Raw genomic sequence first — 26,963 nt, 5'->3', positions numbered from 1 at the left:
GTAGGGAGGTGCTCTTGGAAGAGATGAGTCTTCAAGAGCATTTGGTATCTTGTTCCACCATCAGGGAACCACAAACAAGAGCAGTCTGGACTGAGATTGTCTTGTGTGCAGGGATGGCAGAGCCAGACGACGTTCTTTTAAGCAACACAGTGGCCGAGAAGGAGACGGAGCATATGATTGAGTTCAAGTAGATGGATGCAGACCCAGAAGTGACTTTGAGGGCAGGCAATAGTGAGTTGAATTTGATTTAGGTGACCATGAGTAGTCAGTGGAGGTCAATGAGTAGTTTGCCATTGAGAAAACGAGCATGTATTAGAGTTGTCATCATAATACATCCTCTACTGAACATCTTTTAGAACTAGGTCTCAACATCATACAGTGGTTCACACTTTTAGCCTTGCATTTATTGATGGCGGACTCAGTCAGTTGCTCAACCTCTTTGGTCCTTACAACAGCAAATTACAATTACAGAATTTTTCTAAAAGCTCACATTTATCCAACTTGAGGCTAAAAAGTGCATAAGTGCCAGCAAAGTTGTCTGGTAAAGATATAATATGTAACGTTTCTGCACTAAAATGAATGAAAAGAACTACACCTATGTGACATTCCAAATGTTGAAAAAACCTAGAGAAATCTGTAATTTTACTCAAGGTAATTGTCTGTTTTATTGGGTCTGCAGCGTTCACTGCCACTTCTGAAAATCAACGATCAACGAATGATAATGTTTTTCTAAAATCGAATACCTATTTTTTGCTTTCCACCATTTTTTGGAGCTGTTTCACCACCACCCACACTTTATTTAAATATTTCAGGTGTGAGCAGCTCCTCCTCCTGAGGGGAATAGTGCTCATCAACAGCAAACTCAAAAATCCACCACATTTAGCAGGCATAGTGTCTGCTTTGAGCAAACTTCATTTTGTCACTTTTCTAGTGTGAACTGCTTTGAATCAGTATGTAGTATTTTGAGATGCAGCATAAATCTTGCTTTTCAATGTTCAGCCCTAAAATCCTGCATCTTGATCTTAGTGTCTGTAATTTATTAATACCTAACAGAACATTTGTGATTTTTAAAACAATCTCTGTGCTTTATCTCCTGCCCCTTCGTCCTGTCTCAGTCAGATAAATGTCAAACAGCAAACCCAGACCCATTTTTCATATGACTTTAAACACAGAGCCCTTTAATCATCCAGTATACTGTGCTGTGAGTGCAAGCACTGCTCAGTGAATACAGGTGTTTCTCTTAGAGCCAGAAGTGTTCTGACCCACTACACACCTGAGCCTCAGGTAACACCTCTCCATTCAGTGGTGGTCCCTCTGCCAAAGTTTCTTAATGGCCAAACAGGTCTTTGTACGGCCCAGCCCTGCATTCACACTCACGTGGGGAGGTCTCTGAAATGAAAATGCCATTATAAACCATTTACCAGCCTGCTGAGTTTACATGTCTTACAAGAAAAGGACCGTTTGGAGCGGTTAAGTGTCACATAAATCTTTCAGCAGGCTAATTGAAGTGGTTCCCCCAATAGGCCACTCTCCACAGCTGCTATTACAAATCGCACAACTGCGGATGGGACGGCCAGCTGCAAACCAAATCTTACACCCACATGATAACGTTGTTAAGACACACACATGGTGCTCTGTGGGTTGCTGCTGCTGCTAGTTTGCTCAGACAGCTCCACTGGGAGCGAGCAATGTAGACATATGCAAACACAAGTCATCTTTCTGATGAGAGGAGGCACGAGGGTGCCCCCCCTCCCATTCACCTCCTTTCTCTCCTCTTCTAGAAATGCAACTTATTTAAAGCTTATTTGAGCAGGCAAGTTGAAGAGGAGCATATTGTTATTTCCAGCAGAAGCCTGGGGGAGTAGTTGCAGGAGGCGGCGGGGTAACACCTACAGTATTCACCAGCTCACTTCTGTCAGCTGAGGTGCTACAGCTAGCTGCCGAAGCATCTCTCCAACACAGCTTCTGAGTATTACCTGCGGAGATCACCTTCCAGCTGATTGGAGTAAACTCAGTCCTAATCTCCAGTCTGCCAACCAAATAGGAACTTTCTGTCATATATCAGAGCATCAAGTTCAAAACTGTGCAGGTCCGTTAAACTCTGGAGGGCTTTTTCATGGCTCAGCAATTACCGAGGCCTAAACTGTGACACTCAGACTCGATGTATTCCACCTCCCACTCCATCTTCCCTCTCTGTCCTTCAAAACCTCCCTGTTCCCTGCCCTTCCTACATTTATCTCTCCTTCACATTCCCATTATATTTTCTTTCTCCCTGCCTTTATCTCTCTTTATCTCCCCCTCTGTCTCTAGTCCTAATTTCCACAGAACCTGTTGATGAAAATTGATAAGTGTTTTTTAATTATGGGCCAGGGCTGAGACAGGTGCACTGGATTGTCTCCACCAAGGATTAGTTCTTTTCAGCTCCCACAGTCGCACTGATATTTATAAAAATAATTCAAGCTTCCTGCATCCAGCCTCATGAAATGTGTTTCCATGCACATTTTCAATTTAAACATGAAAAACCAGAGTTTTTACTCTTGGCTCAGGTGGAAAAGTTGGTGCATTGATATAAACAAGATGCAATAGAAACAGGCTTCACGAATAAATCAGTGACGTACTGGACATGAAGCATCAAACGTCACTCAAGCTTCCACAGAAAAGACCAAAAAATCTGATCTGTTCTGAGCAATGAAACAAACCTCTATTTCGCTTCCTGGTTGTTTGGAGTTCTTTTAATGAAGTCATTTTATTGCGCCTTGCTGGCTTTATTAATGGCTTTATTATTATTATTTATTATTACTAACACCGTACGCTGGGAGCGCAGACCGAGGACGCTTTGATGGCTCCTTTTTTTCAGGTGACACTCTCTCTAATGTCTGAGTGGTCATCACTGGGGGGTCCCTCTCTCTCCGCTGCATGAGGGCCATTCAGAATCTAATAACCGCACCCCGCTGTGCCCATCATGCCTTGCTGCCAAGACCTCCCTTGCAACACCTGGCACCATGGTAACCAACACCTGTTCACCTAATTAGAGGGACACTGGAGGGAGAGGAGATGAAGAAGTTAATGAAACGCTAATCTGGTCCAATCAAACGCCCAGGCATCTGCCTGCTCACTGCAGCAGCAGGTCGCTTTAATGGCCGCCTTATGGGCGCCTCCCCCGCCACGCCACCTTGAGTGACCTCATCATTGCCAAAACTCCATTGAGGAGCTGCAGATAGAGGAGAGGAGACAGGAGCAAGTGGGCAGGAGGGGAGAGAGAAGCCGGCTTGCTGCTTCCTGGATGGACAGAGTAGCTGGATGGCGAGGTGTCAGCCAAATGAACAAGCATTAAGAGATGAGGTTCCCTGTGCACAGCAGTTGGAGCGGCTCCAGGTCGCACCAGCTGCACTGCTCTTGTTTACAAGCCGCCACCTGCTGCCGGAGAGGCCTGGTGCTCACGTCTACTTTCTGAAGAGCATCTTCTGGTCTGTGTGAGAGCCAGGACCAGTGAACAGGGTCCACTGATGAGAACCGTGACTGTCTGAAGTGTTTTGTGTATTGAGTTATTTAAAGATGTAGAACTGCATCTAATGTATTTTTCACAATATGGATTAATCTACCAGTTATTTTCTCAATGAATCTATTAATCATCTTTTCCACCCAATGTTAGCAAATAGCAAAAATACCATCAGAAGATTCCAGGAGCCAAAATGACATCTTGAAGTTACTTGTTTTGTTCGGTCAACAGTGCAAAAACAAAAGATGTTAAATTTTTCCAAAAAAACACAAAGAAAACCAGACAACATTCACATTTGAGAAGCTGGAACCATGGATGACAACACATTTTGTCTCTGTTTGGGTTTTCCAGGCTTTTTGTGGTCATTTTGCATTGCATCTTTTTCATTATATTTCGTTGTTTTCTGTCCGTTTATGCTCATTTTGCATCTATTTGGGGCTTTTTGCTTCATCATCAGTTCATACAGAGGTTCTGGTCCAGGGTCCAGAGAGGTCCTGGGCAAGTTCATGAATCTAGGCTATGGCTGGAATGAGTGAATTTTTGCCATTTTCCAAGACAAATTACTTCATCCATTGATTGAAAGGCAAAATCCTCCCCATTACTTTTGTGTTGTTTGACTGATCATTTCAGCTCAAAAAATAAGTTGGAGATCAGCTGTTTGCCTGGTTGGTTTCTTCTTGTATGAACTCCACTGAACTCTCTCTCTCTCCGTTTTTCCCAACAGGAAACTTCAAAGGGATGTGTAAACAGATAGACCATTTTCCTGAGGAAACGGATTATGAAGCAGACCCATCTGAGTACTTCTTACGTGAGTATCTTGTGCAGATTGAAAATCCTGTGTGTACATTAGATTGTGATGGGCTTTTGCTGCTCAAGCGTTTCATCTTAGAAGTGACCACAAGGAAAAATCACATCAGACCTTCCTTCGCATGTTCTCTTGACATTTACTCAGAATATTTTTGAAATGTGTCCCACTTTCTGCTCCGTCTCAGACTGGAGCGCGGTGCCAGTAACTGCTCTTGGCCCGTGTGTCACTGCTGTCTCTGTCTGCTTTTAGCACGAGGCCGGCCAGGCTGAGCCCTGCCAAGCAGCTCGTCTGTTTTTACTGTTTGGCTGTGTGTAACATAACGTGCAGTGTTACAGTCGGCTGTGTACCCTGTAAACACAGCCCATTGATTTCTGCTCTCTTTTCCTTTGTGCAAGCAAGACAGAGATGCTTGTCGAACTCATTTGCCTGCTAATCCTAAAAATCACAACAATGACTCGGAGCTCATGATGTGCTGTTAGTATGGTTAGCTCGATACTCTCCTCTAACCAGCCAGTTAATGTGTTTGACCTGTTGTTTGTGAATTACAGACTCCAGTTTGTATCACTTCACAGTCATCGGGTCACCTGCTTAAAAGATGTTGCTTGACTTTCCATTGTGGTTTTTTAATGTGGTCACAGGCCTGATTCTTTTCATCAGTGGTTAAATGAATGGTCATCTTCATTTGTTCATGTTGCCGGGACAGTGTAGCCAACTGATGCTGGAGACAGCCGTTTCTATGGTCACTGTCACAGTGTAGCAACAGATGCAAGCTAAAAATGTTTCTATGGTTACCGCTCAGCTCCTTGTTGTGTAATAAAAAGTAACGCAGAAATATGCAGGAAATAAATAATGATATTCAGGCGTGGGGAGGGACTAACTGAAGTGAGAGGGTGCAGCTGTCTTTTGATGATGCCCCAGTGACAGAGCCGTAAATCGACTTTCATTTTTTACTTCAGTGTTAACTCGGAGGCATGGGTGGATAAGTTAGGCCCATTGGGCACAGGCACAAGGGCCAAAAGTGTTGACATATCTTTTTGGGAAGTCAAACAACCATAAAGAGATCCAAGATGACAACAAAGCCACACAAAAATGTGTCTCTTCAAATCTGTGGCTCTTGCTCTTATGTAGGAGGGTTGGGGGGCTTTTTATATGTCTGTGCCCAGGGGCCCACGGTCTCATAATCTGTCCATGTTTGGAGGGACAAGAATTAAAATGTAGCTTATAGTTCTGTTGCTCTGGTCCAGTCAGTGGGATTTTCCTTTTTTGCTTTGGACATCTTTCCTCTTGTGAGGCAATCTGTTCAGACAGCTTTGATAAGAAATTATTTGGATCACTGCATTAGAAAACCATTGGGTTGTGGATCGTGTCCATGTTGAAAAGTTTACATGGACACATGTAGAACTGTAATATTACTTCTGCTTGGATTTGGATGTTCTAGTCATTGCCCAGTTCCTGCCGACAGTCTATGTACTACACAAGTATAGTATACAAATACATTTCATTATAATCAGAGCTGGGCAGTAACACACCACTTAGGTCTGCTCACTGTTGTAATTGGATTTCCTTTTTCCAGTAACAAGCAGCCTAGTGGGAGGGACTTTGGGGGGGTGGGTGATATCAGTTTGGTCTGCATTCAGCTGAGGTTCAGGATGAGTTAGTTTGGCACAGGAGTTGGACAGAAAAGGAGAGTGAGGTGTTCTTAGCTGGCGAGCTAAAGTTAGCTGCAGTACGTTCAGGAATTCCTGGTTTTGATAAGAGCTGGAGAGTGTGTGGACCTCCGGAGGGACCACAATGTCTCTTTTTCTATTTCTACATGTTTTAAATACATAATATGTGACGTGAGGTGTTTAAAGGATAGATTTCAGGTCAGCTGCACACATGAACTCAACAGCTGTATTTGCTATAATCATTCCTCTGATGATGAAAAGTTTTATCAACTTAGTGTCCTCCAAAATAACAGTTTTTAACTACCCCTGCACCACAGGGGTAGTACAGAGAAAAACAAAGAGATTATTTTGGTTTGACTACCTCAGAGTGCTGAAGCCTCATATTAGCTTCAGCTAAACTCACTAACATTGACGGCACATTAGGCAGGGAGCTTGTTAATAGATAAAAGAAAAGAAATAAATGTTTCAGTGTTCATGTCTGACTATCGCTTTAAGACTGACTTTAAAAACTCTGAACCTCTTCGTTCAGGGCTGAGTAACACAGTGGACCTAATCAGTAATGTAAACACGTTTGTTGTTGACTAATCATTAAAATAATTTATTGTCCCAAGCCCCAGAAAGGCTCAGGTTTTCTCAACAAGTAATATGCATGGAGCAACTGTCATACCACATAAACACACCGATGTCCCGAATTCCTGTTGACCCCCCCCCCCCTCCCCCACCCTGCTGTAGTCTGCACTTGTTTGAAACTCGAAGTCAGAAAGTGTCCGTCTCCTCGTCTCCGTCAGCGGGGACGGTAATTGAGGCCTCTCAGAGAGCTGAGCAGTGCGTGCCAGTGCTGGAGATTAAGCTCAGCCAATTAGGTTGTGTTTGACTTAGTGCTCTGAGCGGTTGTTCCCGTCCGTATGTGCCACAGAGAACGCTTATGATAACAGCTCTGGTAATGATTCTAACAATGCCAACGCCTCAGCGAAAGGCATTATCACTCTTATAACGAGGCGTCTCTCAGGCTGGGGACGACAGGGTCGTGGGGCAGGGGCCCCGCTCTGGCGCTCGGACCACCGGCGCTCATCTGCGCGTGAGTGAGTGTGTGTTAACCTCTTCCCAGGCTGTGATTGGAGGAGAAGGCCGCAGTGCTCCCAGTGGCTTGCCAATTAGGACACTCACATCCATAAATATTTCAGCCTCCTTCTTATATAGGTCAGGCCTCTCTCCATCGCTGTCTCTCTTCCTCTCTCTTCATCCTCACACCCATAATATTTCATGTCAGGAGCTGTACAGTACCTATTGTCATGTCTGCAAAGAGGGCCGTGATGATTCACAGCATGAAGCTGTTTGAACATGTGAGTGATTTTTCTGGGTGCATGGGGAGGTCATCCGGGACACAGCATCTTGGCGAGCGTCTCTGTGTGAAACCCTGGAGATTTATTTTTAAACCTGCCCATTCCCATTTCATGGACACACACCTGGTATTTCCATAATGAGGAGTTTCACGGCGCCTCTGGGTGGCCAGAGACGGAGAAAAGCTGCCTCTGCTCTCATATGCAGGCGAGGAAGAGGGGGGATAGTTATGCAACAGAAGTGATGTCATTTCAGGTGAAGGCCTGACGGAAGTGACATCACGTGGGGAGCTCGCTGGTCCAAAATCGAGGGGACACACCGGTGACGTTGCCAGACAGCGTTAGAGGAGAGGAGGGAGATATTTGGTGCTGTGGTTGCCGAGCAGAAAACAGACAAATCTGACTATATTCTCCTAAACATGCACCCCCGCTTCATCACACACACACACACACACACACACACACACATCTGCTGTCCTCCTGCGCACACACACACACACAAACCGGTACAAACATACCGCATATCGGTAGCTCCTGTGTGTGTGTGTGTGTGTGTGTGTGTCTGTTCCGTGAGTCCTCAGCTCTCCCAATAGCAAGGCAGTTTGCACATCCACACGGGGTTATATAAGCCAGCTGAGGCACACTAAAGCGCCAGTGGGTTTTTAGATCATGCCGTGTCGGAGCTCCCATCATCCACTGCTCTACTGGGCGCTAAGCAGCTGAGAGAGAAGAAAGAGGGGAAGAAGACGCCCAGTTATGCAAGCTACTAATTCTAAACTGAAAGGCATCAATTGGCTGTAAGATAGAGAGAGGACGACCATGTAAGGGGAGCAGAGAGGTGTGTGTCTGATTCATATGGATGTTGCTGGTGTAGGAAAGCACCTGTGAGTTACAGGTGTTTTACTTCTGCTAGGGTTAAGCCTGCATCTAACAATTATTTCATTAGTTCTGTTAAATGTCAGAAAACAGTGAAAAATGTCCATCACTTCCATCACCAAACTTAGTTTATTGGCTTTTTGTTCATATCAAGTTAACAGCAAATACTCATGAAAACCCTCCCTCCTGCCTCAATAACCTGATATTCTCTGTAAAAATAATAAATAAATAATTGGAAGATCTTATATATATATATATATATATATATATATATATATATATACATACATACATACATAGATCTGCGCACACAGTGTTGTCTTTAAATTGCTGTTTTATTCCAACCAACCCAAATATTTTATTGTTGTTTGATTGTTGCACATTCATTTTCTGTGGATTGAAAAAATAATTAATGAACCAACAGACTGAAAATAATCAACAACTATTTTGATAATAAGTTAATCATTTAAGTCATTTCTCAAGCACAAACATTCACTGGTTCCCCAATGTGAGATTTTGCTGTTTGACTCTATTTTTTGTGAGAGTAAAATAAATATCTTTAGGTTTTGGATTGTTGGTGGGAAAAAACAAGCAATCTGATAAATCACTTTGTACTTTGGGAAATTGGGTAATGACTAATTTGTTTTTGTTTTTTCTGACATACACCACACAACAAATTGTTTAATCAAGAAAATAATCAGAAAAATACAATGATGACATTTTCCGTTCTCTATCCCCAACAAGACCGTCATTTCACTGCTGATTCATTTAATCATTTAATAATTTTTATGGTTTTCATTGCAGCCTGTGTGGGTTTGGGATTTTCTCTTACTCCAGGCCACAACATCTTCTACCGCTTCAAGCTGCATATTTGCTTGTTTTCACATCAACAACTGCTTTGTTTTTCTCACCCAGCAGCCCTCTGAAACCCCCCAATCATGCAGTGTCCCAGTTTCATACTATAGGCCAAAACTACAAAGCATACACTGTATTCTAATGCTGATACTAACACTGTTCTGGTGGTAAATATTCAAGAAATGGGTGCTAAGTATGAATGATGTGTCAATCTGTTTGCTGTTTCAGAATGCAATTAGTAATTTAAAGCAGCTATAATCAATATTTTCATCAGAACAGTGGATCACATGATGACTGGTATGTGACAGGAATTGCTCATTGTGATGAACCCACAGAGAATCATCATCAACACTGCAGCTCACCATTTTAGTCTCTTTCAGTCCGCAATGTTTCTGTTTTGGTTCACCCTCACTGCTCTCATAGCGTAGCTTGTTTTCAGCAGTTCTCAACAGACAGGCACAATCAGAGAGCCGCTGGTGAACATATTGGAGCATTTAGCAGCTAAAGAGACAGATGTTTCCCTCAGGAGGTGGTGGAGACCAAAAACAGAGCTCAAAGAGAGGGAACACTGGACTTTAATTCATCATGGGGCAGAAATTTGACTCCAAATAAATGACAATGTTTCTCTGTGTCTGCTGCACCAAAGTTGGTGAATTGGATGTTAATGTTGTGTCTGTTTCCTCTGCCCCCAAGTAGCCAAAAAATTGGTTATTGGAGGTTTAAACTATAAAAAAAATGTTGTAATATAAATATTTACGAGGAAACGATTTGTTGAGTTTCTCTGTCACACGTTGCCTTATTGAAAGATTAAAACACATTCAGCTACATTTAACTCATGATGTAACCCTAATTCATTGGTATGGAATTAGAGCACAGCATTGGACTCCTACCATTAATTTAATGTGGCTCACAGGCAAGTTGCTGCAGCATGTGAATGTATCAATGAAGTGTGATGCAAAAGAGCAATATTCCTAATTATAAGGCCACTTTTAGCCCCTCAATTAACTTCCATATTAACTTTTTTGTGTTTTTTGCCCCGAGCCAGCATTAATCCCTGCCTCTGGAGTTTGAATGCGTTGATCTGAGAGTATTAGCTGACATTGATGACAGAAGGGCAGGCCTGTCACAGCCTGTGTCACCCTGGGGCCTCGCGGCAGACTGGACGCCGGCCTGAACTGGCTTTGGCGTTGACCGATAAAATCAATGGGTCTGGGGCAGGACACGCAGGGGCTTGTAGGGCAGAGCAGGGGGTGGCATCAACCCGGCTTGTCAACCAGTGCATAGTCTCTAGTACCAGTTTGTATACAATAGTGTGTGTGTGTGTGTGTGTGTGTGTGGAGAGGGGAGGGGGAGGGGGAGGGCTTCACTAGAGAGCTTTAATGTGATCACATGAGCTGAGATGAGGTTGTCAGAAGGGTAGACCATGTGTTAAATCTTAGCGATGACGTTAAAATTCATCTTGTGCCCGAGTGTTTGGTTTGGTCGCGGTGACATTGAGCGTCCTGTTCTCCTCACAGTATCCAAGGCAACAAATAAGGAATCCATTGACTGATACAAAACACACACACAGCACACAGACATGGCCCAATAAATTAAAAGCCAATCATTTTTGTCCTGGTTGACCGAGTGAGTGATAGCACTCTAACTTTATATCTTATTAACGGTGAATGTAGAGGCAGCACAGCTTGTAAAACACAGAGGTGAGAGAGTGCGTCCTCATATTAAAGTGAGATTAGAAAATACAGGATGAGCAGCAGTGTTCGGCTGTCACTGGGGCATCATCAAAAGACAGCTGCACCCTCTCACTTCAGTTTTTACATATTCACATTTATTCATAAGTTTTGAGCCGTAACAGCCGGAAAATTCCCACCGCTGCGAGAAAAAACGGCAAATTATATACTTGTGTCCTTTTTATCTTCAAACATAAAGCAGTGAAGAGTCAGGTTTGACAGTTTGTGGGCTTTTTATACAATACATAGCAGAATGGGAACAGTTTTACTGTTTGAAGCCAGAGGGAATGCTGATCCACATGCAGTCAAAAGCTAAATGACCTCCAGCTGCTGCAGCATAAAGAAAAAACAACTGGTGTTCACAATGTATGGCTCAGTAATAAATTCTGTTTGAGATTCATCATGGAAATGTGCTTTGTGAGCATATTTCTAGGTCACAGACTGTAAAGTAATGCCTCACATTGACATATTTATGAGAAAAAATATAGTGTTGTCATTTACTGTGGAAAATATTTTTAAAAAATGTGTACAATTTGATCTCAAGATGATCTCATAAACACGAAACTGCAGAATGTCCCGGGGGAAATTCTTCAAATTTGGTTGAAAGTTCACTTGAACTCAAGGATAAACTGATGAGAATTTGGTGGTCAGAGGTCAAAGGTCACTTTGACCTCACAAAAACATACCTTAAGAGTTCGTATGCTATGTATGACAAAAATTCACACATATCTAACACGATTAGAAAATGACATTTTATATCAAAAAGGTCAATGGTCAACTTCACTGTGACATCATAATATATAACATTATATACATATAATGTTATATATGTACTATATATATATATATATATATATATATATATATATATATATATAACATGACAATATAAAGTTTGTCCATATCACACCTCCATGACATGACATACGGATTATGAATAAATATTTATGTCATTGTTGAGCAACCTGATCCTGTTTGTTTCATAATCATGTAACCCTTCTATCTTAATAACTCACATCAGTGTAAGTGTGTTAAAGCAGCTCAGTGTGGCGTTTACTTCCCTGCTGATGTGTCATGTTGGCCATGCTAAGCTCCGGCAGCGAGTGCTGTCATGCAGACGTTCAGGCGTGATCTGTGGGGACATCAGCAGTGGAGTGGAGGGTAATTACAGTAATTGAAATGTGTTGTGTGGAGGGAACTTTAATTGTCTGAGCGGGCCTGTCATGTGAAGGGATTTCAGTGTGAGGGAGTTCTTCTACAGTGTTCCACTGACCCGACTGTGTGTGTGTGTGTGTGGAAGGACCATTGGTTTATATGTGCAGAGATCATGCATGTGTGCCTTTATGTTAACCAGAGTATCTGAAAAGTAAAAAAGCATTGATCTTTGTTCCTCAAAAAAAGGCCTTGAAGGTATTAAAACGTCTTAAATCTAATTTACAAAAGTCTTAAATAATTTCTCTTGCCTGCTGTAGGCAGCAGTGTTAATTATGAAATGATTTTGTGTCAGATTATTAGCTGTTGGGAGACGTTACACACAGAAGTGGGATTGTTGCGACAGTGGATTGTGCTGCAGGAGGCTGGATAATTATTTTTGTGGCATTTCAGTCAACACCACCAGAACTTTAGCGAATGCTGCGCTACAGTGGCTCGGAAGTGTCAATTTTAGCAAAAGCTTTTTTCATTGATTAATCCATCCGTCCATTTTCTGCTGCTGATCCAGGTCCAGGTCATATTAATTGAATTATATCATTGGAACTAGTAAAGCACATTCCTCCACCAAGGCCAAACACATCTGGATCTGCACCACATTGTACAAACAGTTGTCAACGTTATACATTTTTACGTCAAGATCCAAACATTATTTCCTGATAAATTGATGAAGATGTCTAAAAATACCTTATCTGGCAATGTTAAGGAAAGTGATTTAAAAAATTCATAGATCGTCCCCTTTATCCAGATCAGCACTAAAGTTTAATGGGGTCTTCCCTGGTCCAAACCATCGCTGCACCAACTGCAGCGCAAAGCATCTCTGCACTTTTTGCAGAATACTGCTGACAAATTAATAAATAAACATAACCTCAGAGACAGGGGTGAATATTGTTATATACTGTTGGTGATGATAAATAATTATAGGCAATATTATCCCTATTGGTTTTCCATCATACTTTTATTCTTTGGCCAGTTTGACCACTAATTTCTCCGCCAAGAGGCTGAAACTTTTTCAGTTTAAAACTTTCTCAACTAGGGCTGCAACAAATAATTATTAACATTATTAATTAACCTGTCAATTTGTAATTGTTTAGTCTATAAAATGTTAAAATAATGAAACATGGCTACCCAGTTCACCAAGGTGATGTCCTCAAATTGTTTTATTTTTCCATCAATATAAAACTGTTCGATAAACTTTCACATAGCACCAAGAGAACCAACAAATATTCACATAGATGTCAGAAATAGTTAATTTTCTTGATGCTTTAAAAAAATACTTAAATGTTTAATGGATTTTCCATATCTGTTGAATGACTAATCAATTAATCATTTCCGCTCTACCCTCTGCCCTGAACAGCTGTGCAGCTTGTTTAAATAAAGAATACCAACGTTAATCACAAAGTTAATGATGAGGGGCAACACGTATAAAAAATAGATCCAAATTACCAAAAAGAAACAATCTAGACAACACAGCTGGTACAGACACAAACAATGGGACACAAAATAAGTCATTAATGAGTCCCCAGAGGTGTCTCAAATGTCACATCTGAACTTGTCAGCTTTTACTCTTGTTCTGGTTTATAAATGCCAGTGAGTGAAACCTGCCTTTATTTTCTAATCAATTCAAGTCACATTGCATTCTGCCAGCGAGCTGTGTTATCAAGGCACATAAGCCTTTAGATACAGGCTGAGCGCTACGTAAGCGTTCTTGCAAATTTTGAATTTGGCCACCAAAGCTAATTTCCTTTCTTAATACACATTGTTACACACTGTGTATTTTAACACAATAAGTGGCCACTACGTTTTTTTGTATTATTTTTTTTCTTTGTGGATGTTCGATGCTCAGGTTGATGGGGGCAACAAGGCTCTTGGTCAGGACGAGGACGGTGCAAGGGCTCGGTATTGAGGAAGAAGAGGATGAAGAGGAGGAGGAGGTGTAGAGGGGATTAATAAGCGTTTGTAGTATTAAATCAATGTGCCTGGGAGCTGAGGCACCTGATTAGCATGACCCTGTCCTGCACATCAGCACATTCAAGGCTGGGGGAGGCTGATTAAGAGCCAATGCTAATTTCCTCTCAACCCTGTCAATGAAAGAGAGAGAGAAGGTGCAAAGAGACGCCTTTGTAAGGAGGACGGTGTGCATGTTAGTTCACATGTATGTTCACATGTACAGGACATGTGTGTAGTGGCACTGGGTGAACTGTTTGTGCACGTGTACCAAGTTATGCATATACAGTTTCTCAGTTGCAACAGATCTCAGTGGCACTCCAGGCACAAGATACAGATTGCAAAAAACTGAGACACAATATTTTTTGTATTCTAACAGCATTGGTGAAATATAACTAAGTACATTTACATAAGTATAACTTTGAGGTATTTTTGAGGTGTGAGGTTTTTTACTCAGGTATTTCCATTTTAATCTACTTTATACTTCTACTCCACCACATTTCAGAAGGAAATATTTTAATTTTCTCTATCAGACAGCTACTGGTTACTTCTCACATTGCGATTTCAAATACAAAACATAAGCTCAGTCTGTAAAATATGGTGCCTTTTAAAAAACCCAATTGTATATTAAATAGTTAAAATGAGCTCTTCCTTGACTTACTACACAATTTATATATTAAAACACGAACAGTAATTATCAAATAATATAGTAATGTCACTGGTCTGGTCAATGCTACGTAAGGAATACTTTTACTTTTGATACTATTAGTACATTATATTGCTATACTTATACACTTCATACTTCTGCATTAAATTTTGAATGCATAATTTCTTATGGCATATTTTAATGGTCTGAAATGGGTAAGCAGCATTTTGCTATTGTAGCTGCTTGAGGTGGAGCTAGTTTAACTAACTGGTTCAGTTTTCCAACTGAAATGTAGAGGCCTACAAGTACAGAAAATGACCCTTTAATGTCAAAGTGGAAACAGGAGTTTACAAAATTATAAATTATTTATAAAATACAAAATGCCGTCCTCCTGAATGAGATAAAACTAAATCATTACTGCTGCAGAAGTCATATAATTAGTTACATGTATATTTTGCATAGTTTTGCACCTAGAAATGTAGCTAGAATAAGCAATAATTTCAAGAGCAATATATCTATAAAGATTCTCCCTTAGATTTGACTCCATGCTTCAAGATAAATATGAAATGAAGAAACTTTGTTGTAGCTGAGAGTTTGGTGGATTGTCTCCTTCATGTGTTTGTTTTTTGATGCTCTGGGAAATTACAGCAACTGCCAGTCAGTGTTCGCTTCAGTTGCGGAGTTTGAAACTGATCAGCTGCACCCGCAGATCTGATACAAAGCTGCTCAGATGCCTCTAAATATTCAGGTTATTTACCATTGGGTTGCTTGAGTGAAGCCACTGTGGCGTCAAGGAGGACTAGCAGCTATAGAAACCCAGCAACCCTGGGCCTGCATGGATGTTGAGTCTCATTAAGTTGTTTGTCAGCCAGCGCTCGGACACCAGCCCAAACTGAAGCCATGCCAATCAATATAGTGCACACAGTATCTGCTTTCAGCCTGTGTGTCTATGAGCAGGTTGGCACGCATGCTGGCAGGGTGGTAGGGCCAGGCAGGGCTAACCGGCCTCCATCGCCCATTACTACAACTCCCGTCCTGCTGCAGCCACCAACAGGCCAGGCAGAGTGAGGCGCTGCCTGTGGGCACATGCCCTCAAACTGTGCAGACCTGGAGAAAAAGGCGAAATGCAGCCAATCACTGGGAAAACTAATATATGACTCATTACTCACCACTTTGCTTCTTCCTACATGTGTATACGCAGGATCAGACCAAACCAAACAGTGACAATACTCAGAGTTCTTGCTCAATAAAAACAAAGTAGATGAGATTTCCTCCATCTGGAGTAAGTAAACCTACGTGCCAATTCTCATTTCGGCTGCTGACAGGAAAACAACCAGTGATAGTAGTGGTAAATAGAAAAGTGCCAATCATCATGAGGCAAACAACCACCAACCAGAATAAATAGGAATCAGAGTTTGAGAAAAGCAGTAATTTCAGTTTCATTTGAATAGGATTTGCATTAGTTTGGTTGCAGTGATTTATTCTATATATATATCTCACTGGGTTTTCAGTTACGATGAAAATGTCGACAAACTTGATGCTGTTGGTAAAAATTTGTGTAAATTCAGACAAGTCTTGCCATTTTGAAACCTCCACCCATTAGTTAGTGTCTGTAGATTGTTCTGTTCTGGTACAGATTGTATAGTTTGCTATGATAACTATGGCACATTTATCTTTCAGAATTTGCAGTAAGCAGCAGCTTAAAAACAGGCTTCAGATTTTTATCACCTGTAACTTCCTATCTTAAGCTAATGCTAACACTAAAACTTTTTTGTTTACCAAAACTTGGTCTGGTTGGATTTTTAATGTTTCCAAATGACTTGATTAGGATCTTAAACATGCATTTGTAGTATTATATTACAGTATTAGAAAGAAAAATCTAATTCAAATAGAAAAACATACTTGGAGGAGCAACACAGTGATTAGCTTTATTCTTAGTGTTTTTTATTTTCAGCTTAAATTCAAAATTAATTACCAGAAAACAACAAAGTTACTCCAGAAACTGTCCTTAACTGGGTGTCACATTAATGTGGGTGTCGCTGGGGAGGAAGCAGAAGATTCGTCGCTCTCTGTGATCGTGACCTCGACCCAAATCAAAACGTCGACCTCAGGGCTAATCACAGGGCTCCTGAGAGCATGCTTTCATGTGGGCCGAGGCGAGAGCTTCAGAAACAGAAGACGCCACCGAGGTCGCCACTGTCATTGGCTATTAGCACGGAGGTCAAAGCTTTCATTTGGACGGGGTCATTGTTTTCCAGAAGCCGGAGATTGACAGCGTTTTACCACACAGGAGAGTCACCACGGCTCCCTCTCCCAGGACTGTAGCCATCCCAACAGCCCTCTCTCAGAATAATGGCACCCTGGCTGAATTAATCTCCATTCACCGGGCCTCCGTGATGCACTGCGAGGCTGTAACAGATGCACAGTTAATGAGTATCACAGTTGGTTTGAGAGGATGATGATGTGATGACAGCAGCAATTCAGTCTTCAACCTAATGTGCACATATAATCACATGCAGCGAAACCAGAGTCGGGCCACAATTAAAGGTTTTGATTTTTTAGCTCTAACTTTAAATCAATAACTACACCTAATAATCCTTCATTTATTTATATTAACCATCAGTAAAATAGTATGTCTGTATGATGCATCAGTCATAACAATCTAATAACAGGGGCCATTTTCCACAGAACGACTACTTTTACTTGATATTTAAAGTACATTTTGCTCCTAATACTATTTTGAATACAGGATTCTTAGTCTCAATGCCAAAGAATGGGTCGAATGTGACGTTGTATTATTTATTTATTTGTGTTATTCTAAATGTGTCTATCATTATATACTTTATGCTAATGATTTAGTTTTAGTCATTTTGTTCTAGGATGCCAGGTTGGTGTTCACCTGGCTAAGATGATCAGCATTTGGCCAATATCTCAGTTGTTTTTCTTCAGTTTGAGATTAATTTTCCTACAAGACTAAAATTAGACCATAAATAAAGTATTTGAAGGCTTCTTAGACTTTAATAGACATTATCTTTTGATTGTTTGAGAGTTGAAGTCATTATGAGCTGCTGGAACAGGGACAATAAACAAAAAAATCACCTCATAGCAGCTTTGTGCGCATCTCTGTTCAGTAAGAAACCTTTATTATGTCAGAGGTGGCTGACATTGTTAGCCAAGAGCTAAAGTTTAATAGAAGGTCAACATGAGCTCAATTTATCAACAAATCAATATATTTGTCTGGCCCTGTGCAGCACTACTAAACATGGTGTATCATGGACCTGGCCTTTTTTCTCCACTAGCCCACCCACAGCAGACCTGTCATTCTGTCAGCCCGTCAGTCTCTCTGCCTGCCTCGCCCCTGGGGGCCACATTTAAACATCCCTCCAGGCAGGATCCAACACTCTGACAGGGGCTCATTCGATCCTTAAAAGGTGGAAAGTGAAGATGCGAAACCTCCAGAATGTGGTGAGGACGGACTGACTTTAAATAGGTGACCTCTCAGAAACAAGCAGCTTCACCGCCTTGGGGAATAGTTATTGCCCTGTCTTCCTCCAATAGCCCCATCGTCGGCCCTCACTGCAGGCAACAAGCTGCTCGGAGACACAGCTTCATACGTACGCTATGTGACCACTGGCACACTCAGTATTATGCAGGAGAACAGAGTGCATCCTGGCATGAAAAATCTGCCGGGACTTCAGCCTTTTCTTCCGAGGTAGAGCATAGTCAGCCAAACCCAGGGGCATGTTGGCGCAGCAAACTGCAGCCCGATCCCAGGGAAGGCACAGTGCATGCTGGGAGGTCACTGTGAAGGTCACTGCACTTTTCAGTGCGATGCTAAACATGGATGTTAATATAGAGAATGCATAGGACTGGAGAAGGACTGCGGAGCCAGTCGATCCTTCGAAGCCACACAAATGAGCTGGATCCTTTTGGATCCTGGAAAGCTCCAACATCACTGATTGAAGATCTCCCAGAAGCTTTCAAACCCGAGGCCTGTGTGCTGTAGAGACTAGCTGCCATACAGAGGTCTTACGTCTCCGGAGATAATGTGGTTTAAAGAATAATAATAGTTGTACTAAAGGTGCCAGTAGTAAATATTTTGCTCTTTTTTTTAACATTACTTCCTTTTACCAAAAATTATCCAGTGTCTTCACAGACTTTTTGGAAAAGTTCCTTAAGCAGCATTATTGAAGGTTTTTCACTCTTGTCGTACCATTATATATTATGTTTTTGGATTAATATTTTCTGGTGCATTAAAGTGTGTGTGTTGCATTTTACTGCTGTAGATGTTTAAGGTTGAGCTGATTTTCAGACGTTTGTATCTCTAAAAAGGCAACTTTTCATCAGCTATAAAGCACATAAACTAAAGGATTCTTTATCAGTAGTTTAAATTCAAATTCAAATTTGCCAGATTTGGAGATACAGGATTTTTACTAGACAGGAAATACAGGATTTTAATGTGCATTGCTGTTGCTAACAGTATGCTTGGTCCAGCCAGTCTTTGTCTTTCTATTGATGTGGAGATGGAGGTGAAACCTTTTATGCTTGTTGTTCCAGATGCCTTGAGTTTTAGTGTCTGAGTTTGGCCAAAGCGATGTGAGCAACTAGATTTTTTGACCTGACTTAGATTTGAGCGATTTGAATACAAGCAGTATATACTTAGATTTTAATTATATCAGGATATATGGTTTTTAAAGTTGTGCAACTCATATTGACTTTTGAAGGGCAATGGAAGCCACATAAATTCAGACATGGCTTTCAAAGTAAAATATTTCAGTGCTCAGAAGTCATCACTAGAAGTATTTAAATATACTGTTTACCATATATTATATATACAATATGTGATAGTGATTATATTTAGCAATTAGGGATTTAGTTGCTGATGAAATTCAAACATTTGCGGCAGTGTCTATCACAGCCACGAGTATTTCGCATGGAGGAGGCTGCAGTGCATGAAGCTGTTTACATTTTACAGCTTTAGGATCTAAAACAGACAGCAGTCTGCACCGTAATGGACAAAATTAAACATGTTGACAATGGTATTTTTTGGCTGAATGATGAGCAAAATGAGATTAGATTTGTGAATAAAACAATACTCATCAAAATCAGCTGCTTGGTGAAATAAAAAGGCATAAAAGTTTAAAGTCATACATTTTGTTTGCTAAAATCAAGATGCGTGCACATGTTCCCCTTGTCTCTTTACATTTGTCTGCACCCGAGCCTCTCTGAGGTTTCTCCAACTTTGGTGTCACCTTGAGATCCCGCACTATTTAACAGCCCCACTGTCAACAATCAATAAATTTGGCTGGCCCTCCATCCCTCTTTTGTCTCTGCAAATGAAGCTGATGGATGAAAAAGAGCCCTGGTGCCCTCTCCCAGGTAATGTGCTGTGAACGACCATGTCAATACCTTCAGGGTTAACGGGATAGAGGGATTTGGGGGGGGGGGGGGAATGATGCATTTAGAGCAGAACACAGGAGCAGGGTCAACTCTCAGGACAACTTAATATTTAATCAACCCACCTCACCGGTAACCCTAAACCCCACAATCCCCTCTGGTCGAGCAAGGAGACAAGTGGGAGAGTGGGGGAGTAGAAACAGAGAAAGACGAGCGGGGAGGGCGAGACGACACTTTATCTTTCAAATTGTCTTGTGCTTTGACTGAGTGAGAATTAAGTGAGAGAGAGATGGAAGGAGAGAGAAAGACAAGAAGAGACAGGGGACGTTTGCCGGGTGACAAAGACGGCCAGATGACCGTGTGCAGCAGACGGAGACAGACAGATGGAAGAAAAATGGAAGGTGGTGAATAACGGCATTTAGGTCTTCTCCATCACACAGATTGGAGCCCAGTGGCCGGGCTGTTTCAGGCAAGGTTAAAGAAAGCGATAAGCACATCATGATGTTGAGTGATGACATGATGGATACAGGTGGGACGGGCAGCAGAGACATTACAGTGTCGGGTCAAAAGCTCATTCATAAAGGTGCTCGCTAGTGATGCGCGGCGGCCTTAAACTCCGGCTCAACAGCTTCGGTCATTTTCAATCCTGTTATCATAAAACAGATCATCTCAGTCCCTGGTTTTGATTGGTTGAGTCAAGTTTAAAGGTTTTACACACAGAAACCTAGAAAAGGTCATTTACAGAATATAATCATAATTACAACCACACTACATTTCATTTGAATAGGAATGTTTAAAAAACCCTTCATTTTCAAGCCTCCTAAGTGGCCCCTACGGCCTGCTTCGTCTTTTATACCCCACAATGTAAAAGTGTCGGATGCTGTTTGCTTTTTGTAGACACTTTGTCAGTGTTGGGGCCAAAAATATAAAGTTTGGCCTAAAGGTTTCTGGTTAGAGGAAAGGCCATGGGGTCATTATGATGGTATCAAGCAATTTTTTTGTGTCAATACTTGTGTCAGATTTTATACATAATATAGATTTAGTGTTTTTTTTCTGTTATTTTCAACTTCTTATGATTAAATACTGGATAGTTTGACCTCTTCCAGGTCTAGAAATGACCATTTTCAGTGGAGTTAAATGAGCTTAAAACTCAGTGATGTATTTCATGCCTATGGAGGTTTTTCTCAGGAGTAGACATGGCTTCAGTTTGAGGTGACGCAGAGCAAAAAGACTGGGAATTTCTGGTGTGGATCATGAAACTAGCAATAATGTAAGTGTCTCGTTAATGATGCCTGAGCAGCTTGTTTCATCAGACCTGGGTGTGGCACATTATTTGGCAAATAACAGATCCATGCAGTACCAGCACATACAATATGCAGGAGCCTCAGCACAGAGAGCCTCTTCAGGTTCTGGTCTTTCCTTTGGTTACTGTTGAGGGTCCAGCAGACGGTGATTGATGAGCTTCCAGCCACAGCCATGACCACCGCTCAGCACTCCCCTCCACTGCAGATGTTGACAGGGTGGCTTACCCACTGACGCCTTAGGGTGCTGGGCGGGGGGGGTCGAGGATAAGCAAATCCCTGACAGGGAGAAGGGTGCGGGGGGGGGCGATGAATGGCAGCAGGTAGGCAGGCAGATGGGCCGCCAGGAGCCCTGGTGGGTCCCTGTGGAGGTGCAGGTGGCCCAGTTCAGCACAGAGCCACCCAGCCCGGCGTCAGCACTTTGGGGAAAAGCTGGGAAAAAGTGCTGAGTCGGCAGCTACACGGGGAGACGAGGTGAAGTGGTGAAAATTTTACCAGCATGATGAAAGTTTAAGCGTGCATGTTAAACAGGGGGCAGGAGGTGGGAGACTTCCTCAGTTCTTCCCCTGCAAACAACAACTGTCTGTTCTCTAAGACACTGTGACTCTAATTCTACCTGACACCTCAGGGTGCAGCACAGCTCCTTTTTTTTGACCCTGGCTTGACCTCAAAAATAACACCACATCCTGTTTCCAGTTTGTGCTTCTTCATAATTAGCTGCAAGGACGCTGATTCGTTTCAAGGGCGTCCCTCTGCACTGCGGCCTGGCTCATATACATGCCAGAGCCCCGTAGCACTTTTGTTGACTGCCATTCACATGATGCTACATAGAGCAGCCAGTTCGCTCTGTGGTCTGCGGAGAAGTGTGCTGAGAGAGGGAGGGAACGGGAGAGGGAGAGTCAAGCGGTGTGATTACATAAGGTTGGATAACAGGCTCACTGTGGGGATACACACTCACTAGACAGTGTTGATGGAGTCTTTCACAGGCCTGATGGGGTGTTGATTAGGATGTGCTCACACACAAGCAGCAGATGCTGAAATGGATTCTAATGTGCTTTTCTCTCTTTGTTTCTTTCTCCCTCTGCTTTCTACTCATCACTCCTTTCATCCCTGCCATTTCCCCCTCTTTCCTTGTTGCCCCTTTGGCTGTCCTCCTCTCTGTGTGAACACCAAATCACCCCCTCACCTCCCCACCACCCCTTTTTCTCTTCACCGACGTCCTCCGCTGATTTCCAGGTGCGGTGCGAGCCTCCAGCATCTTCCCCATCCTCAGCGTCATCCTGCTCTTCATGGGAGGCCTGTGTATAGCTGCCAGTGAGTTCTACAAGTCACGCCACAACATCATCCTTAGCGCAGGGATCTTCTTTGTGTCTGCAGGTGAGTCAAACTCCATTAAAATAATACAAAAGGAAAGGCATCAACTCGATGTGCACAAACCTCCTTTTGCAATTGTGTACTTGAATAAGATGAGTTTTTATTGAAACGACAGCCACTAAACTCTGAGTATCTCCTGCAGCTCTTTCACAATAAAAGCCTTTCAGTGGTTCATGAACAGTAGCTTAAAAAAATCACTGCCAAAATAAAATTTTGAATTTCAGGTGTCATGTTATCAAACTCTTCTGCTGCCTTACCCTCCTGTATCTTGTCCACATTTGACCAGTTATTGATGGGAACAATCAAAAATATAGTTTGTCTGTTGGGGAATTTTACTGTTTATTCATTTTACTCAAAGACAAGCTCATGGATGCAGATTTGATCGATACTGAACACTGATTTTATCATTGTTAACCTATGGAGTCTATGTCTATGGAGTCCTAGTTAACACTTCATAGTATGACTGGTTAGAGTGAATTTAACAACTTTATAAATTCATACTTTATACAATTCTTACTTTTGAAAATGTCATTTAGTTTGACCAGATAAGAACTCAATTCAACTCAGCACCCAATAGTAAACTCTGTAGACTTCAGTGTACTTCACTCACTGCTGTAATTCAACAGAATTTAAGTGATGCATGGTGGATTTTTCCTTCAAAGGAATTCTGGGGAATAAGCTCATTCACTTTCTGATGGACAGCTCAGTGACAGGATTAATAGCTGGCATTCACTCATGTCTTTCTGCTAAATATACAGCCAGTAGTTGGTTTAGCTTAGCTTAGCACAAAGAAAACATCTGTAAGGTAAAAACATTTGCCTATCGACATCTCTAAACTGCACTAATTTACACACCTTATATTATTTATTTAATACGTTCAGAAACCTACGTTTTGAGGTGCTGGTTGGAGCTAGCTTTCTGCTATGCTAGGCTAATCAGCTGCTGGCTGTCGCTTCATATTTACTGTACGGATATGAGAGCGTTATCGATCTTATCTTATTTTCCTGCAGAAAACTAATAAGCATCTTTCCTAAAATGTAAAACTATTCCTATAAGTAGTTCTAATTACACTTTTGTTTTGTACTCAACATTGTACCACCGCATAAAATTAAAAGGCGGCGTACACACCATTTTGTCTCAGGCTGTTTTACTGCAGCTACAAGTCCCTTCTTCTTTTGTCTTCCTTCTCTTCTCTCAGTCCTGTTGCTAGGCTAAAAGCCACCCATTGGGACTCTTCTCTAAAAATATGGTGTCCCTGACACACTTTCCCCAAGATCCGTCTTCCCAGATATACCATGTCAAACATTTCTCCGTGTGTGACTAAACTAACAAGTTTAAAGTAAATATATGTGGATACATCCTGGGTTCCAACACAGAACACAGCTCCACTGTGGATTATTTTGTACTCTGTCCCAAATGATCTACATCAAGACAGCAGCCCTGTCTCTCGCTGCAAGGGCAAAGATTAGGAGTCTAATATCAGTCACTCCGGCCTGGACAGGATCAGTACACTGTGTACAGTGCATGAATCAGCGCTCTACACATATTGGGCATGATGCTGCGTATTAAGTTAACCGTACACCAAGAATAACCCTGTGAGCTCATCCTGAATGATGCAATTTTTGTTGTTTTCTTCTCCTCCTTGCCCGTTTCTTCATGAACTCATTACCCATAACCCACCCCTCCCCCTGTTGTATGGTGCCCGTCCTGCATCTCCCAACCTTGTAGGCCTGAGCAACATCATCGGGATCATCGTGTACATATCAGCCAACGCGGGGGACCCTTCAAAAAGCGACTCGAAGAAGAACAGCTACTCGTACGGCTGGTCCTTCTACTTCGGTGCCCTCTCCTTCATCATGGCTGAGATGGTGGGCGTCTTGGCCGTGCACATGTTCATCGACCGTCATCGACAGCTCCGAATAGGGGCGCGCGCAGCCGACTACCTCCAAGGCTCGGCCATAACGCGGATCCCAAGCTACCGCTACCGCTACAGACGCCGCTCGCGATCCTCCTCCCGCTCCACAGACCCATCACACTCCCGCGACACCTCACCGGTGGGCCTCAAGGGCTTCAGCGCGCTGCCATCCACGGAGATCTCCATGTACACGCTGCCCCGGGACACCCTCAAGTCCTCCGGCACGCCCACCGCCACCTACAACTCAGAGAGGGACCACAACTTCCTGCAAGTCCACAACTGCATCCAGAAGGACCTGAAAGACTCGAGCCACACCAACACAGCGAACCGCCGCACCACGCCGGTATGAGGGAGTCGACTCAGGCCAGGCCGGCCCGGTGGAGAGCGGAGACCAGGAGACACGGGAACCCCTGTGGGTGCAGTACGCCCCTGGTGGAGATGGATTTCCATGTTTATAGACATTTGTTCTTTTTGTTCAGCTGCATGACTTTTCCATTACCATTGTTGAGAGAGTTTCAACAGGTCTGCTGTGTTCCTGGATTGAATGGCAGAGGAGTGAGAATGGGTCAGGCTGTACCGAGAGAGTGAGGTCTGTCATTACGAGGGTTGTGAGGTTCGGGGCACCGGAAGGGAGGGTGGGAGGGAGTGGGCATTTATGAGATAAAGAATCGATTTCATGATTTCATTGCCCTTTGGTTTGACAGTTTGGAGCTACAGGTCAAGCTCCCCCTCAGCCAGCCCACCGCTCGGACATACTCCTCTTTTATTTATTGACTCATTTGTTCATTTTTTGCATTAAAACTGTGAATTGTTACAGCTTGGGATTCAGTAAGAATTAGCCCAATCTGTAATCTCTAACAAAGGTACTATATATATATATGTATTACTTTTATAAATAAATTATTACGTTAATAATCAAGAGTTACAGACTTTACTGAAGCAAAAAAGAAAAAAAAAACAAGTTAACTAAACCAAGTGCTGTTGGTAACATGAGAAAAGACTCTTTTAGTATCTGTTCATTTGAAGGTCAAGAACAAGCGAAGGTCCTTTAGGTAGCGGCGGCGCACAGCGACTGATGCCGCCAGAGGCAGATACAGACAGTCAGCAGTAGAATAATATCTATTCTTTTAACAGAACCTTCTCGTCTTTTTCTCAGTCCCTGTTCGCTTTCTTTTTTTGGGGGGGTCGTAACGGGAGAGTTGAACCCCTTTAACCGAAAGAGCCAACAAAAGGGGTCAAAGTTCGCAAAGCAAAGACTCCAAACACGACTTCTACAAAAATAAAAAAGGAAGGAGCAGAGGGAAAGGAAAAGAAGAGGACGCCAAACACAAAAATAAAAACAAGTTAAATATGAAATAGTACAAGAGAAGCTAAGTGACTCACAATTTCAGAAATTAAATGCATGCTATAAAATTACAGCAAATCTGCTCTTGAGAAACTTAAGTTTTAAAGGTTAATAATTATAAGGGGAAAAAAAGCAAAGACGCTAAAGTTTAAAGTATTAATGTTTTCATGTGTATTTTTCTTATGTTTTCTTTTTTTATTTATTTAGTTCATTTTATCTTATTGCTTTTGTGAGACAAACCAAACAATCTACATTGAACACAACTGCTTTTTTAAATGGTTTGGTTTATTTCTTTATAAATATATAAATATATGTATGTATGTATTTTATTTTTAAAACTCACACAGCCTTAGTCATTTCTTTGTTTCTTTTGATTTTTAATGTGTTGTTCAATTTGAAAATGAAATCTTTAAAGGTGCCAAAACCGAATGATCCTATACTTGGATGCATCAAGTCCTGATGAATAAAATACAAACCCTAGGGGGAACAAATCACCATGTTTCACTGCGTGTCTCTCACACACACTTTATCCTATAACACCTTTTTGTTCAACAGTTTTCAGTACCAACACTTATCTGTCTGTCACATCATCATACCTGCAATGCAAAAAAATGGACTTGAAAGTGAACAATTTGTCTTCATCGTGAGCTGTGGAACAGAGCAGTAGTCCCCAAACTCTTTGGCTTAAAATGAAGAAAATGAAAATCAGTTTGGTCATAAGTCCAGAGCAGTTCAACCAAAACAATGACTTTTTTTTAAGCCTCTGATTGTCTCTTTTCAGGGATTTAAAGAGGCCAGAGAGAGACGAGCTAATCCTGTCATTCATAAGAAAAGAGCAAATCTCAGAGTCAGAAAAAATAAACAAAATAATGTTGACTCAGTGTCCACTTACTCACTTCTTCCAGAGCTTTCAGCTGTTTTTGTTTCAGCCGTTATCACATGACCACAGTTCTACAATTAGGTCACGTGATGACAGGTCATGACACCTGGGTGAGCTCCGTTTCCTGATGAAGATCATGAGATGTGGTTGACAGCTCCGCAAGAAGCCAGTTAC

General features: G+C 42.1%; 1 protein-coding gene across 1 annotated transcript in view; it reads left to right on the top strand.

Annotated features, from left to right (window-relative positions):
* The window catches only part of cacng2a (calcium channel, voltage-dependent, gamma subunit 2a), a 62,892-nt gene extending 37,840 nt beyond the window's left edge, over window positions 1–25,052 (top strand). Inside the window, exons 2-4 of the mRNA XM_071467473.1 lie at window positions 4,224–4,307; window positions 22,512–22,652; window positions 24,378–25,052. Coding sequence (XP_071323574.1) covers window positions 4,224–4,307; window positions 22,512–22,652; window positions 24,378–24,913 — 761 coding nt within the window. The 3' untranslated portion in view covers window positions 24,914–25,052. The remainder of the gene's footprint in view (window positions 1–4,223; window positions 4,308–22,511; window positions 22,653–24,377) is intronic.
* Window positions 25,053–26,963: the final 1,911 nt, after the last annotated feature.

This window comes from Trachinotus anak, unplaced genomic scaffold, assembly GCF_046630095.1.
Source record: "Trachinotus anak isolate AG129_WGS33_773 ecotype Australia unplaced genomic scaffold, CSIRO_AGI_Tana_v1 ptg000003l, whole genome shotgun sequence".
NCBI lineage: Eukaryota > Metazoa > Chordata > Actinopteri > Carangiformes > Carangidae > Trachinotus > Trachinotus anak.
This window is presented reverse-complemented; position numbering and strand designations above follow the sequence as displayed.